Source organism: Uloborus diversus, unplaced genomic scaffold (genome assembly GCF_026930045.1).
Source record: "Uloborus diversus isolate 005 unplaced genomic scaffold, Udiv.v.3.1 scaffold_14, whole genome shotgun sequence".
In the NCBI taxonomy this organism is placed as follows: domain Eukaryota; kingdom Metazoa; phylum Arthropoda; class Arachnida; order Araneae; family Uloboridae; genus Uloborus; species Uloborus diversus.
This window is the reverse complement of record NW_026558098.1, coordinates 8,837,661-8,856,948: the sequence shown is the minus strand read 5'-3', so window position 1 is coordinate 8,856,948 and position 19,288 is coordinate 8,837,661. Positions and strand designations below refer to the sequence as shown.

The following is a 19,288-nucleotide window of genomic DNA, read 5'->3' as shown; positions in this document are numbered from 1 at the left end:
AGGTGGTTATTCTGGCTTTTGACAGATGGTCACATTAATGTTAACGGACTGTGTAGAAGTGTCTTTTGATTCGACAAATCGACAGAGAAAAACATCGAGGGAGAGGAACAAAAAACGCCTCGGCACCTGCTCACATTGAGTTTCTGGAATGTTAGTTTTTGATCGTGTCACCAACAAATACAACATTGGATTAAATGTAAAAAAGATCAATAGTAAAAAATGCATAAAATGTTTTAAAAGAAATGGTTTAGAGACTTATAAAACAGGTTACGATAGAGTAATATCCTGGACATCCGGACAGTAAATGCTTCTGATAAGAAATGAAATTGAAGCATATTTCAAATCAGTTTCAGACTTCTTTAATTATTTTCAAGGACTCTAGAAAAGTTAAAATTATTTAAAGTACTTTCCAGTCTCTGACATTTTGGTTGCATTGTTTTAAAGAATTGATCCAACTTTGCAAGAAGCACCTAGTATGTATTCTAAAGTGCTATTCCAGGATTCTTTGTAGACAAAAATTACTTCCACACTTCAGAGGAAAATGGCTCTTTCTACAGCACGTGTTCTCGTGCACGTTCATGATTGCAAGTAGAGAAAATTCCTTTGAACAAATTTCACAGCCATTTCGTTCCCAGCCAGCATGGGTTTTCAGATGATTTTTAAGTTCGCAACATGGCAAAAGGCCATTGAAGATTATTCACAGGAATACGGTTCCTCGCCAGTATGGGTTCTCAGATGATTAGATAAGTGTGAAGCATTAGAAAATGTCTTTGAGCAATGCTCAATACCGTTTCTCTCCAGTATGTAATCTCAGATGTTTCTTTAAATTGGAAGCATAGGATAATGCTTTTGAGCAATGTTCACAAGAATGCAGGTTCTCTCCAGTATGTAATCTCAGATGTGTCTTTAAATGGAAAGCGCGGGAAAATGCCTTTGAGCAATATACACAGGAATACGGTTTCTCACCAGTATGGGTTCTCAGATGTTTCATTAAAAGTGAATTGTCAGAAAATGTCTTTGAGAAATGTTCACAGGAATACGGTTTCTCTCCAGTATGTACCCTCAGATGTTTCTTTAAATTGGAAGCGCAGGGAAATGCTTTTGAGCAATGTTCACAGAAAAACGGTTTCTCTCCTGTATGTGTAATTTCAGATGTTTCGATAAGTGTGAAGCATCAGAAAATGCCTTACAGCAATGTTCACAGGAATACGGTTTCTGTCTAGTATGTACTCTCACATGTTTCTTTAAATCGTAAGCACGGGAAAATGCTTTTGAGCACTGTACACAGGAATACGGTTTCTCTCCAGTATGTACTCTCAGATGTTTCTTTAAATCGGAAGCACGGGAAAATGCTTTTGAGCAATGTACACAGGAATACGGTTTCTCACCAGTATGGGTTCTCAGATGACTCGATAAGTGTGTAGCATCAGAAAATGCTTTCGAGCAATGTTCACAGGAATACGGTTTCTCTCCAGTATGTAATCTCAGATGTCTCTTTAAAGCGGAAGCACCAGTAAATGCTTTTAAGCACTGAACACAGGAATACGGTTTCTCGCCAGTATGGGTTCTCAGATGTCTCTTCAAATCTGCGGCGTGGGAAAATGCCTTTGAGCAGTGCTTGCAGGAGAACGGTTTTTCTCCAGTATGTACTGTCAAATGTTTTTTTAAATTGGAAGCGTTGGGAAATGCTTTTGAGCACTGTAGACAGGAATATGGTTTCTCGCCAGTATGGATTCTCAGATGAATCGACAAGAGTGAAGTATTAGAAAATGCCTTTGAGCAATATGCACATGAATATGGTTTCTCTCCAGTATGTACTCTCAGATGTGTCTTTAAATGGAAAGCACGGGAAAATGCTTTTGAGCAATGTACACAGGAATACGGTTTCTCACCAGTATGGGTTCTCAGATGACTCGATAAGTGTGTAGCATCAGAAAATGCTTTCGAGCAATGTTCACAGGAATACGGTTTCTCTCCAGTATGTAATCTCAGATGTGTCTTTAAATGGAAAGCGCGGGAAAATGCCTTTGAGCAATATACACAGGAATACGGTTTCTCACCAGTATGGGTTCTCAGATGTTTCATTAAAAGTGAATTGTCAGAAAATGTCTTTGAGAAATGTTCACAGGAATACGGTTTCTCTCCAGTATGTACCCTCAGATGTTTCTTTAAATTGGAAGCGCAGGGAAATGCTTTTGAGCAATGTTCACAGAAAAACGGTTTCTCTCCTGTATGTGTAATTTCAGATGTTTCGATAAGTGTGAAGCATCAGAAAATGCCTTACAGCAATGTTCACAGGAATACGGTTTCTGTCTAGTATGTACTCTCACATGTTTCTTTAAATCGTAAGCACGGGAAAATGCTTTCGAGCAATGTTCACAGGAATACGGTTTCTCTCCAGTATGTACTCTCAGATGTTTCTTTAAATCGGAAGCACGGGAAAATGCTTTTGAGCAATGTACACAGGAATACGGTTTCTCACCAGTATGGGTTCTCAGATGACTCGATAAGTGTGTAGCATCAGAAAATGCTTTCGAGCAATGTTCACAGGAATACGGTTTCTCTCCAGTATGTAATCTCAGATGTCTCTTTAAAGCGGAAGCACCAGTAAATGCTTTTAAGCACTGAACACAGGAATACGGTTTCTCGCCAGTATGGGTTCTCAGATGTCTCTTCAAATCTGCGGCGTGGGAAAATGCCTTTGAGCAGTGCTTGCAGGAGAACGGTTTTTCTCCAGTATGTACTGTCAAATGTTTTTTTAAATTGGAAGCGTTGGGAAATGCTTTTGAGCACTGTAGACAGGAATATGGTTTCTCGCCAGTATGGATTCTCAGATGAATCGACAAGAGTGAAGTATTAGAAAATGCCTTTGAGCAATATGCACATGAATATGGTTTCTCTCCAGTATGTACTCTCAGATGTGTCTTTAAATGGAAAGCACGGGAAAATGCTTTTGAGCAATGTACACAGGAATACGGTTTCTCACCAGTATGGGTTCTCAGATGACTCGATAAGTGTGTAGCATCAGAAAATGCTTTCGAGCAATGTTCACAGGAATACGGTTTCTCTCCAGTATGTAATCTCAGATGTCTCTTTAAAGCGGAAGCACCAGTAAATGCTTTTAAGCACTGAACACAGGAATACGGTTTCTCGCCAGTATGGGTTCTCAGATGTCTCTTCAAATCTGCGGCGTGGGAAAATGCCTTTGAGCAGTGCTTGCAGGAGAACGGTTTTTCTCCAGTATGTACTGTCAAATGTTTTTTTAAATTGGAAGCGTTGGGAAATGCTTTTGAGCACTGTAGACAGGAATATGGTTTCTCGCCAGTATGGATTCTCAGATGAATCGACAAGAGTGAAGTATTAGAAAATGCCTTTGAGCAATATGCACATGAATATGGTTTCTCTCCAGTATGTACTCTCAGATGTGTCTTTAAATGGAAAGCACGGGAAAATGCTTTTGAGCAATGTACACAGGAATACGGTTTCTCACCAGTATGGGTTCTCAGATGACTCGATAAGTGTGTAGCATCAGAAAATGCTTTCGAGCAATGTTCACAGGAATACGGTTTCTCTCCAGTATGTAATCTCAGATGTCTCTTTAAAGCGGAAGCACCAGTAAATGCTTTTAAGCACTGAACACAGGAATACGGTTTCTCGCCAGTATGGGTTCTCAGATGTCTCTTCAAATCTGCGGCGTGGGAAAAGCAGTGCTTGCAGGAGAACGGTTTTTCTCCAGTATGTACTGTCAAATGTTTTTTTAAATTGGAAGCGTTGGGAAATGCTTTTGAGCACTGTAGACAGGAATATGGTTTCTCGCCAGTATGGATTCTCAGATGAATCGACAAGAGTGAAGTATTAGAAAATGCCTTTGAGCAATATGCACATGAATATGGTTTCTCTCCAGTATGTACTCTCAGATGTGTCTTTAAATGGAAAGCACGGGAAAATGCTTTTGAGCAATGTACACAGGAATACGGTTTCTCACCAGTATGGGTTCTCAGATGACTCGATAAGTGTGTAGCATCAGAAAATGCTTTCGAGCAATGTTCACAGGAATACGGTTTCTCTCCAGTATGTAATCTCAGATGTCTCTTTAAAGCGGAAGCACCAGTAAATGCTTTTAAGCACTGAACACAGGAATACGGTTTCTCGCCAGTATGGGTTCTCAGATGTCTCTTCAAATCTGCGGCGTGGGAAAATGCCTTTGAGCAGTGCTTGCAGGAGAACGGTTTTTCTCCAGTATGTACTGTCAAATGTTTTTTTAAATTGGAAGCGTTGGGAAATGCTTTTGAGCACTGTAGACAGGAATATGGTTTCTCGCCAGTATGGATTCTCAGATGAATCGACAAGAGTGAAGTATTAGAAAATGCCTTTGAGCAATATGCACATGAATATGGTTTCTCTCCAGTATGTACTCTCAGATGTGTCTTTAAATGGAAAGCACGGGAAAATGCTTTTGAGCAATGTACACAGGAATACGGTTTCTCACCAGTATGGGTTCTCAGATGACTCGATAAGTGTGTAGCATCAGAAAATGCTTTCGAGCAATGTTCACAGGAATACGGTTTCTCTCCAGTATGTAATCTCAGATGTCTCTTTAAAGCGGAAGCACCAGTAAATGCTTTTAAGCACTGAACACAGGAATACGGTTTCTCGCCAGTATGGGTTCTCAGATGTCTCTTCAAATCTGCGGCGTGGGAAAATGCCTTTGAGCAGTGCTTGCAGGAGAACGGTTTTTCTCCAGTATGTACTGTCAAATGTTTTTTTAAATTGGAAGCGTTGGGAAATGCTTTTGAGCACTGTAGACAGGAATATGGTTTCTCGCCAGTATGGATTCTCAGATGAATCGACAAGAGTGAAGTATTAGAAAATGCCTTTGAGCAATATGCACATGAATATGGTTTCTCTCCAGTATGTACTCTCAGATGTGTCTTTAAATGGAAAGCACGGGAAAATGCTTTTGAGCAATTTACACAGGAATAAGGTTTATCACCAGAATGGGTTCTCAGATGTTTCTTTAAATTAGAAGCGTAGGAAAATGCCCTTGAACAATGCTCACATGAATGCGGTTTCTCGCCAGTGTGGACTCGCAGATGCATCTTTAAATCGGAAGCGTAGGAAAATGATTTTGAACAATATTCACACAAATAATTGTTTTCAGAGCCGTGATGGATCTCAGACTGATATGCCATTGCGAAAGAATGTAAAAAAAAAAGTTTTTTTTCATAAAACTCCCAAGATGGTGGATTTTTTTACTCAGGAAAAATGTCCTCGTTTCAGTTTCACTGTGTGGACGAATAGATCTTTACTTAAGCAAAGCCAGAATTACTGCTACACGTATTTTAATGCATGCAAAGCTTGAGATAATTACCGGCCATATCGGGAACATTGAAATCGGACATCCATGGCCTGCACTTCGTCAAATATGCTTTAGTCTTCCATTTGCTGCTGCTGCAACAGGAATGTATGTGAACTTGAAAATTGGAAAAATTCACCAGACGAAAGCGGAAACAAGGGTGGAGAGCGTGTCAAAGCCCTGCACCATACTTGCTGCATTCCAACAGTAATCTTGATTTAAGCTGAAAAGAAATGAAAAGAATTAAGTCAGAGCACATTAAATTTTATATACTTTTAAGCGCAAGCAGGGCTGTTAGATGCTTAATACGAGGGGGGACCCAAAAATAACCGGATTTTTGTTCTAAAATATTTATATATTAGTTTATTCACAAAATTTCTTTAGTCTGCTTCAAATTTTTAACCTTTATATGCAATTCACTTGTTAATTCTTTTTTTTTTCCACTGTTAGAAGCTCCCCTGGAACTCTTTGACCGTGTTCAGTGCTCGTTGCGAAGCAGTTTTTACAGCCTCGTACATCATCAAAACGCTTCACTTTCAAAAATTTTTTCATCCTCGGGAACAGAAAAAGATCACAGGGGGCTAGGCCTGGCGAATACGGAGGTGGAGGAACGACTAGCCACCCCTGAGAGGCCAAGTAGGGTTAATGCTGATGGCTGTGTGTACGGAAGAGTTATGATGGTGACGGAACCATTCTTCTGATCGCCCGTGCGAGTTCTAACTCACTCTTGTTTTTTCTAAAGTTTCGGCAATCGTAAAACGACGATTCTCGTTGATTTTTTCAGCGTTTTCATCATTTCGAGACGTTGAAGGACGCTCAGAGTGAGCATGATCTTCAACATTCATGCTACCACGTTTAAAGCGTCCAAACCACTCGAAAACTTGTGTACGGCTCACATCATCAGATTGCCTTTCAACAACTTTAAAAATGCCTTGCCGCCGGGTTCGTGCTCATTACGAGCAACTGTCAGGATTGAGAGATATCGTATCATTGGATTGAAAGAGGCCGGTTGGACAAATTTGAGAATCGCTCGTCATTTGAGTCGAAGAATGATCCCTTTAAATTTCTGTTTACGCTTACGGGCCTTGACAATTTTGACTTTTCTGTGTTAAACCAATGCAGCTCATGCATCCACCAATCAATGTCAATGTTTCAAAGTTTGTTTATTTTTGATTGGATGTTGCTCTTTTTGACCGCAAGAGGCACCACAGGCGCCACTGAACTCACCAATCAATGGCAAAGTAATGGAAACAGGGGTGCCCTGTAGCGCCCTCTTTGTTGTCATGGGTTTCAGCGATTGCCACGGCCTATAGGAATCAAGTGGGACCATGGTCGAAGCGATGCGGCGATTCGAAGATGCTGGCAAGGATGAGTGGAAAATGGCAGAGTTCAGCGTCAGGATGGTAGCTGTCGACCTAGGTCCACAACAGATCATGAGGACAGAGTCATAGTCCAATCAGCTGTCACAGCGCGTTCTTCATCTCTATCAACCATCAGACGTTCAACCCATTAAAACAGACGGTTGAGACAGCGAAATCTTCGCTCGTGCCGACCGTTACGCCACCTGCCGCCGACGCCTGCATACTACAGAGCCAGATTACAGTGGTGTATAGCGCGATCAGGTTAGAATGATGCCGACTGGGGACGTATAGTCTTTAGCGACAAATCCCGCTTCCAACTGTGTTCTGACGATCATCGAAGACGTGTTTGGAGACACCCACGGCGGAGGGGAGGGGGGGGGGAATCCTGCTTTCACTATTGCTTGCCACACTGGCCCTCAACAAGGCATTATGGTCTCAGGTGCCATTTCCTTTGATAGCCGGACCCCTTTGGTCGTAATTAGAGGTACACTTATTGCACAGCGGTACGTCGACGACATCCTAACACCTGTTTTCCTATCGTTCCTTTTGCAGTACGGTAGACCGAGGCACGTTTACGCAGTGCCCTGTTTTCAAGACGAGTTATAAATGGAGAGCCAACAGTCATACCAGATGAATGCTACTCCCTAACAAATATTCTCACAAATTTTTGAGCATCAGTCGAGCTTCGGTTCAGCAGGCGGACAGAAAAATTGTTTTCTACCGAGCCGAGTAAATTTTGTGTTGAACGTTTTAAATCTTATTGTGAATAAATAATGCTTTCTTAAAAACAAATAAATATATAAAAAATAGCAGAATTTTATATTTTTTTTGAGAATTGTATTTATATGGGCAGAAAAGTCAGGGCCCGACTAACTGAAAGTGAGGCCCAAGGCCCACAATGATATGGAGGCCCCCTCTCTATTCTATCACTTCAAGTCAATGCAAAATAATATTCAATATTATTTAAAAGAGGATGTTTTCAATCAATAAATAATTAGTTTTAATAATTTTCGCAAAAAACTTGATTTTTTAATGATGTGCACTAATTTTTAAAAATTCGTTCCCCTTAGGAGCATGGGGCCCCAGGCCCAGTCCTAGTTGGCCTGTGCGGTAATCAAGCCGTGAGAAAAGTTATTAAATTTTGTTGCACGTTAGAAAAAAATCCAAACTTTCCGACGGAGACAGTTTACGCATTTTCATCGGGGCACATTTACGCATTTTCTTACTGTGTCTTACTAGTTACTACTCTTGTCTTTCTTCTAAACGTGCCCCGGACGCACTTTGCCACATTGTCTACCGGCGCAGAGCAAAACAACTAGGCAACCCCTAAAACCCGTCGTATTTTCGCCGGCTCCTTGCTGTCCGCGTCACAGTCAAAAGACAATGTGGCAAAGTCGAAAGAGACATGTGCGCTTGGAGAAATGCGATAATGTTATTTATTGCCGTTCAACTTCGATGGGTTCCTCGCAGGGCTTCCGAATACAAGGGGTAGCTCGTTCCTTTGATCTTTTCATCCGCCGCGAAGTGGACAGCGAGAGGAGAAAACTCGTTTTTGACGTCATCGGGTACACTCCGCGGGACAATATCCACAGCGTATGCCGAAAGAACTGTAGTATGCCTTAGCTAAAATACAATTTAAGAATTTTTACTCTGTACAAGGGTTGTTTAAGAGGTAGTTGAAGGGGCCGAGGTCACTCGCAGACAAGGCTAAAAATCACTCATTATGAATAAGGATATGAATATTGTTTTCAAGGTTTAATTTTAATTTGGAAATGTCTCATAACATTTGACTAGAGTTTCTTCAGAAATAAGCGCCTGCTCCTGCGCTAAATCTGTTGGCAGGTTATTTTTCCTTCATGTTATGCTAAAGTAGACATAAAAGTCACATTTTTTAGAATTGAAAATATTTGTGTGTCATTATATATGAAAGTATTGAAAACGCCTTCGCGTGCTGATGGCCTAGTTACTGAAAAAGTTCTGGAAACTTAAGCTTTCCCTCAAGATTTTCAAAGAGCTCAAAACACATCCAAAAAATTAGGAATACAACCTTCCTTTCTGTTTTTTAATGCTTTTTTTTATGGAATACTAACTTTGAAGCTGCTTCAATAAATAATTGGGGGGAGAATTTAAAAAAGTTAAGGTAAAGAGCAAGACAAATTTCATAAAATGTGGTGTACGAAGTTATTTTTTAATGTAGGATTTGGTTCAACCCTGTCACAATGCAACTTAATATTATATATAATGATATTTAATTAGCTTAGTAATGGCACTGTGAGACCGTAATAAATTTCCTTTAACCGTAAAATTACAATGCATTTAGATGCAATGCATGAAATTTCTTTGTAAATATTATTCAATAGATTTAACTTAATTTCTTGAACACTGTATCCCCATGCTTAAAATAATTAATAATTCGCATTGATGCGACAATGACTTAAAGATGGGAGAGGGGAGATGGAAAATGAGCACTATATCTTGATTATCTCAATCGTGTATCTATTTTTGTATAGGAGCTTTTTTTTTTTTTTCGTGATCATTTGAAGCTTTCAAATCAGATACATTAGAGTTTTTATGATTGTACAAAAGCTAGGCCATTTAATTGTTCTTCTGTATTGAAAGACCAATTTCCTGACCCATATAAAAATGCTATTGAACTTTTTTTTCGAGTAAGAACATTTGGAAGAATTCGATATTTGAATGAAAAACTTTCTGAGGACAAAAGGTAAGCCGGCAAAAATATTTTTTTTTAATGGACTTTATCACAGAAAAAAACTTTGTAGAATATTCGGAAAGATTTCATTTATTACTGTAACGTAATGATTTGTAGAATTCAGACGTGAAGAAATATTTCAGTTTACAAATAAGTTAGCTTTATAAATTTGGTGATAATCATTGAAGATTTAAATTTGGTTTACGTTGCTAAATTTCAATATGTTATTTTTAAATTGAAATGATTAAAATGCTGATTAACAATTTCAGTAAACACCTATTAATCTAAACTTCGCTTTATAAATAAAGATCGCGTTAGCGTAATAACGTATTTTTGTAAGGCTGTATTTTTATTTTTTTAACTTTTTCTAAAGCAACTTTATATTTCATTCTCTTGAATTCAAAATACAATTTTTACTGTGTTCAAGTATTTTACTTATAAACATTGGTTCAATTTATAGGTTATTTTGCTTAATTCGTTTTAAACAATCTAGATGACATGGATCCTCTATTAGTCCAGGTTAATGAGGTTCTACTTCAGTTTTCAAAAACAACATTTGTTAAGATTCTTGGTCAGAGTTATAGTTACTTCATAAAAAAAACTTCCTCTAAAAAACATCGGCAGTATTTAGATTCAAATAGGGTACCACGAAATTCCAATATGTTTTATTTATTCCTTATATCTATCTTATCTCTTTCATTTTCTTTGAGACAAGTTGGAAAAAACAATATTATAATTATTTTTTAAAGTCTAAACTGACAAAATTATGTACGCACAAGAGGAAACTTGACAAGCACAGTAAATTATTTTCATTTCTTTATAAGCTCAATTTTATTGTGCGAAATTTCCGCTTTCTACCCCTTTAAAACACGCATATTGGATAAAGAATATCCAAAACTACACAAGAGAAACTAAAAATTTGTATTGTAGATTTTAATTATGTTTTTGTTTTTAGTATCGCTTATTAACTTGTCGATGGGACTCAAAACATTTACCCTTGTATTTCATTTTTTTTTTCTATGGCTCTGGGTTCCTCGTGCCTTTTTCTGAAAACTGCAGGAGGAGGAGGGATTTGTTTCTTTTCTTTTCTTTTTTTTTTTTGAGCGGGTAGGGAGGACAAAAAAAAAAAAAAAAAATGCGTTTAATGTCACTATTTGCATCCCAGAAAAATTTAAACCTTGATAAAATTAATATTTATAACTGTAAGCCTTACACGAGGGAAATATTATTTCGGAACTGAAATATTCAATTTAGCATGGAACATGCATTGAATTTTACAGTCAACTTTCATTATAAACTTCTTTATTTCTTGAAATTTGTAAATAAAATAAAGTATTTAATAACTTCCGAAATTCGCATAATACATTGAAAAAAGAAAATAAATATAAACAACTGCGTCAACAGCAAACATATGTAATTCTGAAAAAAAAAAAAAGTTTAACGGGATTTTTGAAAGAGTAAACGTGACTTAAAATGATTAGCATGAAAGTTTTAAATAAATATTTGTTTGCAGGACTTTTTTTTTCTTGTGGTTCTTTTCTGCAGTTTCAATCTTAACGAATGCTAATCAGTGGTGCCATACCTATGGGGGGAGGGCATGGCGCAGACACCACTAATGAAATTTTTAGGGGTTTTTTAAGGGGTATTTTTCTCACTTTGGAGGGCTTCTGATTTTGGGGGGTATTTGTGATATTCGGGAGAGGTGGCAACGCTTTTTCTCTTGGATGAGATGGGCACCCCTGTGCTATTTCACCTTTTTCTAAATTGCTATGATATATCTAGTTAAGAGTTGGAGGAAATACTTCCAGCTGATTAGCTGCCAAGTTATTTTGCTTGATATTAAATATCCTTAGGGGGGAGGGGGCATTTCTCAACATCAGTAAAGGACTTGCTGACAAGATATCAGTTTTTTTCTCTTCCTATTTCTTTTATGTGTGTTATGTCCACTGGAAATAAATAGTAATAAAAACAGAATCTTCATCAGTATGATTGCAATCAAGTTCTTTTTTAACATTTTGATACAGAATATTTTTTTCAAAAATGTGATCAAACCCATATTAAAATATTTACTAACTCAACAAAGTATTCAATGCTTTTTCATGGAATGCAATTTTTTTTTTTTCATAATTGTAGCATGATATAGAAACAAACAAAGTAGCCCGTTTTATTTTTTTCAGAAAATGTTAATTTTTGGACACGTCATGATTGATGATAGGACAACATCAAAGTTTTTAGATTTTCGTTCATTTCATAGAAAGTAACCACATTACTTGAAAATAATAAAATATAAGTGTCATTCTTCAAAAAGTGTTAACTTTTCAATCACACACCTTTAAACTGCAGTAAAAACTTGAAACAATTCATTTAATGTCTTTTAAGTTCATCAAAAATATATTTATTTAAACCTACCAGCAACCTGCCAACAGTTTTTTAATAACAATTTATATTTAAATGTATGTTTGGAGCCCATCATGTGAATTCTCACCTACGTGGCATGTCACACACCTGGTGTGACTGTGCTGCTTGACAACTTCTTTAATTAAAAGTATATATTTATTTATTTATAATTTCTTTCACAAGTGCCTCAAATACTAATTCTTTAAGTATGTTAAGTTTTTTAATGTTATGTGGCAGTGATGAGATCATTTTTTACTTACCATGATACAAGGGGGCTGAAAACAAACATACCCTTGTTCGTTTTCAGTCATAAAAAAGTTGTGAGATTTTTGACGAAAAACAGGAAGATAGATTTTGTCTTAAAAACTGAGTGAATAACTGGGAATTCTCAGCTCTAAACTCGAATCTCAGGGATGTAAATTAACGTTAAACGAGCTGATGTGTGCATCACATGACTTCCCTTTACAATAATTTAACGTTATTTCCCCATTATTACTATTTTAATGTGATTCAATGGTTAATTTTCTAAATATCACCAACAATATAATTCACGCGTACGATATTTTAACCTCCTACAGCTTACCATTTTGAGGTATCACTTATGAGAGATACATACGTACATCCAGCTGCAAAAAACATCGCCATAATTAACTTGTTTGTACCTGAATGCAGTATTAAAAATTCTTTCAGGGGTGACAACGATACAAATTCATACTGAAATTTAAGTAAAAAATTTTATACAAACACAATAACTCCTTTTACTTTGTACGTATTAAAAAGTAAAACAGCAAAGGTACTTTTTTTTTTGGAAACATTGGCCTATTCCATCGGTGTTTCGATGTTTTTTTAAGGCTGATTGGCCGATGTTTTCTCCAAGTTAGCATTCGCCTAGTCGAGTCCTAAAAGGAAGCTATAGAATATCCCCAATTTTAGGAGGTTCGTCTCTTCCCCCCTCCCTCCGTTAAACATTTTGAAATGGATGGAAAATTCTGCATTGTGAGGTCTTATAAGGGTTAACTGGAACAGTAAAAGCGTCAGGAAACAAATAGGCAAACAAAATCTTTTTAGCAGTTTTACATTCTCTTACAAAGCAATATCAATCAAAATAGAAGTGTCTTTTGATTCGACAAATCGACAGAGAGAAACATCGAGGGAGGGGAACAAAAAACACCTCGTCACTTGCACAAATTAAGTTTCTGGAATGTTAGTTTTTGATCGTGCCACCAGCAAACAAAACATTGATTAAATGTAAAAAAGATCAATAGAAAAAAAATGCATAAAATGTTTTAAAAGAAATGGTTTAAAGACTTATAAAACAGGTTACGATAGAGTAATATCCTGGACATTCGGACAATTAATGGTTCTGATAAGAAATGAAATTGAAGCACATTTCAAATGAGTTCCAAAGACTTCTTTAATTATTTTCAAGGACTCTAGAAAAGTAAAAATTATTTAAAGTACTTTCCAGTCTCTGACATTTTGGTTGCATTGTTTGACAGAACTGTTCTAACTTTGCAAGAAACACCTAGTACGTATTCTAAAGTGCTATTCCAGGATTCCTTGTACACAAAATTACTTCCACACTTCAGAGGAAAATGGATCTTTCTACAGCATGTGTTCTCGTTTACTTTAACGATTGCAAGTAGAGAAAATTCCTTTTAACAAATTTCACAGTAATTTCGTTCCTCGCCAGAATGGGTTTTCAAATGTAATTTGAAGTTCGCAATGTGGCAAAATGCCATTGAAGATTATTCACAGGAATACGGTTTCTCGCCAAAATAGGTTTTCAGATGTAATTTGAAGTTCGCAACGTAGCAAAATGCCATTGAAGATTATTCACAGTAATTTCGTTCCTCGCCAGAATGGGTTTTCAAATGTAATTTGAAGTTCGCAACGTGGAAAATGCCCTTGAAGATTATTCACAGGAATACGGTTTCTCGCCAGAATGGGTTTTCAGATGTAATTTGAGGTTCGCAACGTGGCAAAATGCCATTGAAGATTATTCACAGGAATACGGTTTCTCACCAGAATAGGTTTTCAGATGTAATTTGAAGTTTGTAACGTGGCAAAATAACATTGAAGATTATTCACATGAATACGGTTTCTCGCCAGAATGGGTTTTCAGATATAATTTGAGGTTCCCAACGTTGCAAAATGTCATTGAAGATTATTCCCAGGAATACGGTTTCTCACCAGAATAGGTTTTCAGATGTAATTTAAAGTTCACAACGTGGCAAAATGCCATTGAAGATTATTCACAGGAATACGGTTCCTTGCCAGTATGGGTTCTCAGATGATTAGATAAGTGTGAAGCATTAGAAAATGTCTTTGAGCAATGCTCACAGGAATACAGTTTCTCTCCAATATGAGTTCTCAGATTTGTCTTTAAAGCGGAAGCAACAGTAATTGCTTTAAAGCACTGAACACAGGAATACTGTTTCTCGCCAGTATGGGTTCTCAGATGATTCTCTAAATTGGAAGCGAGGGAAAATTGCTTTTGAGCAATGTTCACAGGATTATGGTTTCTCTCCAGTATGTAATCTCAGATGTTTCTTTAAATCGGAAGCACCAGAAAATGCCTTTGAGCAATGTTCACAGGAATACGGTTTCTCTCCAGTATGTAATCTCAGATGTTTCTTTAAATCGGAAGCACCAGAAAATGCCTTTGAGCAATGTTCACAGGAATACGGTTTCTCTCCAGTATGTACTCTTAGATGTTTCTTTAAATCGGAAGCACCAGAAAATGTCTTTGAGCACTGAACACAGGAGTATGGTTTCTCGCCAGTATGGGTTCTCAGATGTCTCTTCAAATCTGCAGCGTGGGAAAATGCCTTGGAGCAGTGCTTGCACAAATACGGTTTCTCTCCAGTATGTAGTCTCAAATGTTTTTTTAAATTGGAAGAATTGTTAAATGCTTTTGAGCACTGTAGACAGGAATGTGGTTTCTCGCCAGTGTGGACTCGCAGATGCATCTTTAAATGAGAGGCATACGAAAATGATTTTGAACAATGTTCACACAAATAATTTTTTTGAGAGCCGTGAAGGATCTCAGACTGATATGCCATTGCAAAAGAATGAAAAAAAAGTGTTTTTTTTTCCATAAAACTCCCAAGATGATGGATTTTTTTCTCATTAACAATTTCTTCGTTTCAGTTTCCCTGTGTGGACGAATAGATCTTTACTGAAGCAAAGCAAGAATTTTTGCTACACGAATTTTAATGCATGCAAAGCTTGAGATATTTACCGGCGATATCGGGAACATTGAAATCGGACATCCACGGCCTGCACTTCTTCCAACATGCTTTAGTCTTCCGTTTGCTGCTGCTGCATCAGGAATGTATGTGAACTTAAAAATTGGAGAAATTCACCAGACGAAAGCGGAAAAAAAGGTGGAAGGCGTGTCATAGCCCAGCACCATACTTGCTGCATTCCAACAGCATGTAATTTTGATTTAAGCTGAAATGAAATGAAAAGAATTAAGAGTCAAAGCACATTAAAATATATATACTTTTAAGCGCAAGTAGGGCGGTTATGTGCTTAATAAGCGAGTTTATTTGAATTTGACCATGGTTTTTTCGTCAAGCCAAAAACTTGCCCATTAAAATTTTCAAAAGCTTGTTCAATGAGCATTAACTGCTGCTGCCATGAAATTATGTAACAGCATTTAACTTAAATAAATGTCAGGAACCAGAAATAATTGTCTACGTCAGACCATACAGCACTATAGAATATGCATTTTTACGCATTATACTTTGAGAACATACTTCATTTAAAAAATGTTCACGTTAATGTATCATTTATGTTTTTTGGTGTAAAATACTCTATAACAAAAAAAAAAAAAGACGCACCAAGAAGCAATCATCTAATTGCTTAGAAATTTTGTACGCATGAGTATTTTGACCAGATATGCAAATGATTGAAATTATGTGTCCAATGAAAGAATAGTTTGATCTCCAGCGCATCAAAACTGCACAACCAGCAGATGTATATAAAGAGCAGTTCTTCAACCGTTATTGAAAATTTTGGTTTGATTGCGGTTCAGATTACCCTTCAACAACTTAAAAAATGCATTGCTGCAGGGTTCGTGCTCATTACGAGCAACTGTCAGGATTTGAGAGAGGTCGCATCATTGGATTGAAAGAGGCCGGTTGGACAAATGGGAGAATCGCTCGTCATATGTGTGTCGAATCGATGCGGCGATTCGAAGATGCTGGCAAGGATGAGTGGAAAATGGCAGAGTTCAGCATCAGGATGGTAGTTGTTGACCTAGGTCCAGAACAGATAGTGAGGACAGAGTGATTGTCTGATCAGCTGTCACCTTCTTCATCTCTACCAACCATCAGACGTTCAATCCATTAGAACAGACGGTTGAGGCAGTGAAATCTTCGCTCCCGCCAACCACTACGCCACCTGCCGTCAACGCCTGCATACTGCCAACCCAGATTACAGTGGTGCACGGCTCGATCAAGTTGGAATGATACTGACTGGGGAAGTGTAGTCCTTAGCGACGAATCCCGTTTCCAACTGTGTCTTGACGATCATCGAAGACGTGTTTAGAGACACCCACGGCGGAGGGCGGATCCTGCTTTCACTATTGCATGCCGCACCGGCCCTCAACAAGGCATTATGGTCTCAGGTGCCATTTCCTTGGATAGCCGGACCCCTTTGGTCGTAATTAGAGGTACACTTACTGAATAGCGGTACGTCGACGACATCCAAAGACCTGTTTTGCTACCGTTCCATTTGCAGTAGGGTAGACCGAGGCACGTTTACGCAGTGCCTTTTTTTCAAGACGAGTTATAAATGGAGAGCCAACAGTCATACCAGATGAATGCTACTCCCTAGCAAATATTCTCACAAATTTTTGAGCATCAGTCGAGCTTCGGTTTAGCAGGCGGATAGAAAAATCTGTTTTCTACCAAGCCGAGTAAATTTTGTGTTGAACGTTTTAAATCTTATTGTGAATAAATAATGCTTTCTTAAAAACAAATAAATATATAAAAAATAGCAGAATTTTATCTTTTTTTTTGAGAATTGTAATTATGTGGACAGATAAGTTATTGAATTTTGTTGCACATTAGAAATTATTCCAAACTTTCTGACTGGGCATGTTTACGATTTTTCATCGGGGCACATTTACGCATGTTCTTACTGTGTCTTACTAGTTACTACTCTGTATTTCTTCTAATGTGCCCCAGATGCACTTTGCCATATTGTCTACCGGCGCAGGGCAAAACAACTAGGCAACCCTTAAAACCTGTCGTATTTTTGCCGGCTCCTTGCTGTCCGCGTCACAGTCAAAAGACAATGTGGCAAAGTCGAAAGAGACATGTGCGCTTGGTGAAATGCAATAATGTTATTTATTGCCGTTCAACTTCGATGGGTTCCTCGTGCCTTTTTCTGAAAACTACAGGAGGAGGAGGGATTTGTTTCTTTTCTTCTCTTTTTTTGAGGGGGTAGGGAAGAAAAAAAAAAGCGTTTTTTGTCACTATTTGCATCTCAGCAAAATTTAAACCTTGATTAAATTAATATTTATAACTGGAAGCCTTACACGGGGGAAATATTATTTCGGAACTGAAATATTCAATTTAACATGGAACATGAATTGAATTTAACAGTCAACTTTCATTACAAACTTCTTAATTTCTTGAAATTTGTAAATAAAATAAAGAATTTAATAACTTACGAAATTTGCATAATACATATGAAAAAGGAAAATAAATAAAAACAACTGCGTGAACAGTAAACATATGTAATTCTGAAAAAGCATGATATAGAAACCAACAAAGTAGCCCGTTTTATTTTTTTCTGAAAATGTTAATTTTTGGACACGTCATGATTGATGATAGGACAACATCAAAGTTTTTAGATTTTCGTTCATTTCATAGAAAGTAACCACATTACTTGAAAATAATAAAATATAAGTGTCATTAAAGTCAGACCAAACAACGTATGTAGAAGCACAAATTTGTAAATTACAGCAGACACGTGTTTCGGCGTTACAGGGAACGCCTTTTTCAATTCCTTTCATATTTTGAGGAACAGTTCTAACTTAGTTAACAATCTTAGTGCAGTTCCATATTTTTCTAACATTTGGCTCCCATATCTTTAATACTGTTCTTTCCCCATCCCCCCTCTTTTTTCCCACTCATTTTTATCTATCTTCCTTTGTTTATTTTTACCTTTTTGTCTTGATTGACACCCCCCCCCCCCCAATTTTCTTCTATTTATCTTTATTTTTCCTTTTTTCGAACATTTTTTGTTTCTGTTTATTTTATTTCATGGTTTTCCATTCTGCTTTTCCTTTCTTGCGGTTCACGGTTACTGACAATTTCTTTTCTTTTTGTTTAAGCTTCGGCTTAATCCTTGTCCAATTGAATTCTTTCTTTCTGGGTTCGTACCTAAGAGAAAGCTCCTGGCCTTTGCTTGCATTTCTATTGGTTCCTGTTCGGTTTATAACTTTGTCATTGGTGTTTGGCTAATCCGCTGTTTTTATCTTTTAAGCTGCATGCTTATCTGCTCTTGGCTTTTGTCGGATGTCTTTTCATCCATAAGCTCATTATTTTTTGCATTGAAAAAGGCGTTCCCTGTAACGCCGAAACACGTGTCTGCTGTAATTTACAAATTTGTGCTTCTACATACGTTGTTTGGTCTGACTTTACTATTCAGCACAAAGGTATTTATTTATCTTATAAGTGTCATTCTTCAAAAAGTGTAACTTTTCAATCACACACCTTTAAACTGCAGTAAAAACTTGAAACAATTCATTTAATAACGTCTTTTAAGTTCATCAAAAATATATTTATTTAAACCTACCAGCAACCTGCCAACAGTTTTTTAATAACAATTTATATTTAAATGTATGTTTGGAGCCCATCATGTGAATTCTCACCTACGTGGCATGTCACACACCTGGTGTGACTGTTTGTGCTGCTTGACAATTTCTTTAATTAAAAGTATATATTTATTTATTTATAATTTCTTTCACAAGTGCCTCAAATACTAATTGTTTAAGTATGTTAAGTTTTTTAATGTTATGTGGCAGTGATGAGATCATTTTTTACTTACCATGATACAAGGGGGCTGAAAACAAACACACCCTTGTTCGTTTTCAGCCATAAAAAAGTTGTGAGATTTTTGACGAAAAACAAGAAGATAAATTTTGTCTTAAAAACTGAGTGAATAACTGGGAATTCTCAGCTCTAAACTCGAATCTCAGGGATGTAAATTAATGTTAAACGAGCTGATGTGTGCATTGACTTCCTTTTACAATAATTTAACGTTATTTCCCCATTATTACTATTTTAATGTGATTCAATGGTTAATTCTCCAAATATCACCATCAGTATAATTCACGCGTACGATATTTTAACCTCCTACAGCTTAAAATTTTGAGGTATCACTTATGACAGATACATACATTCATCCAGCCGCAAAAAACAACGCAATAATTAACTTGTTTGT

At 37.1% G+C, this 19,288-nt stretch overlaps 1 protein-coding gene across 1 annotated transcript; it reads right to left on the bottom strand.

Annotated features, from left to right (window-relative positions):
• Nucleotides 1-958: 958 nt before the first annotated feature.
• LOC129232920 (zinc finger protein 883-like) lies at nucleotides 959-6,201 on the bottom strand (the record flags this gene model as incomplete). The annotated part of the gene is made up of 7 exons (XM_054867023.1): nucleotides 6,082-6,201; nucleotides 5,548-5,579; nucleotides 5,372-5,445; nucleotides 3,659-4,750; nucleotides 1,690-1,940; nucleotides 1,155-1,605; nucleotides 959-1,068 (listed from the first exon to the last, which is right to left on the bottom strand). Coding segments are annotated over exons 1-7 (2,130 nt in total), but the record flags the coding sequence as incomplete, so codon positions are not given.
• Nucleotides 6,202-19,288: the final 13,087 nt, after the last annotated feature.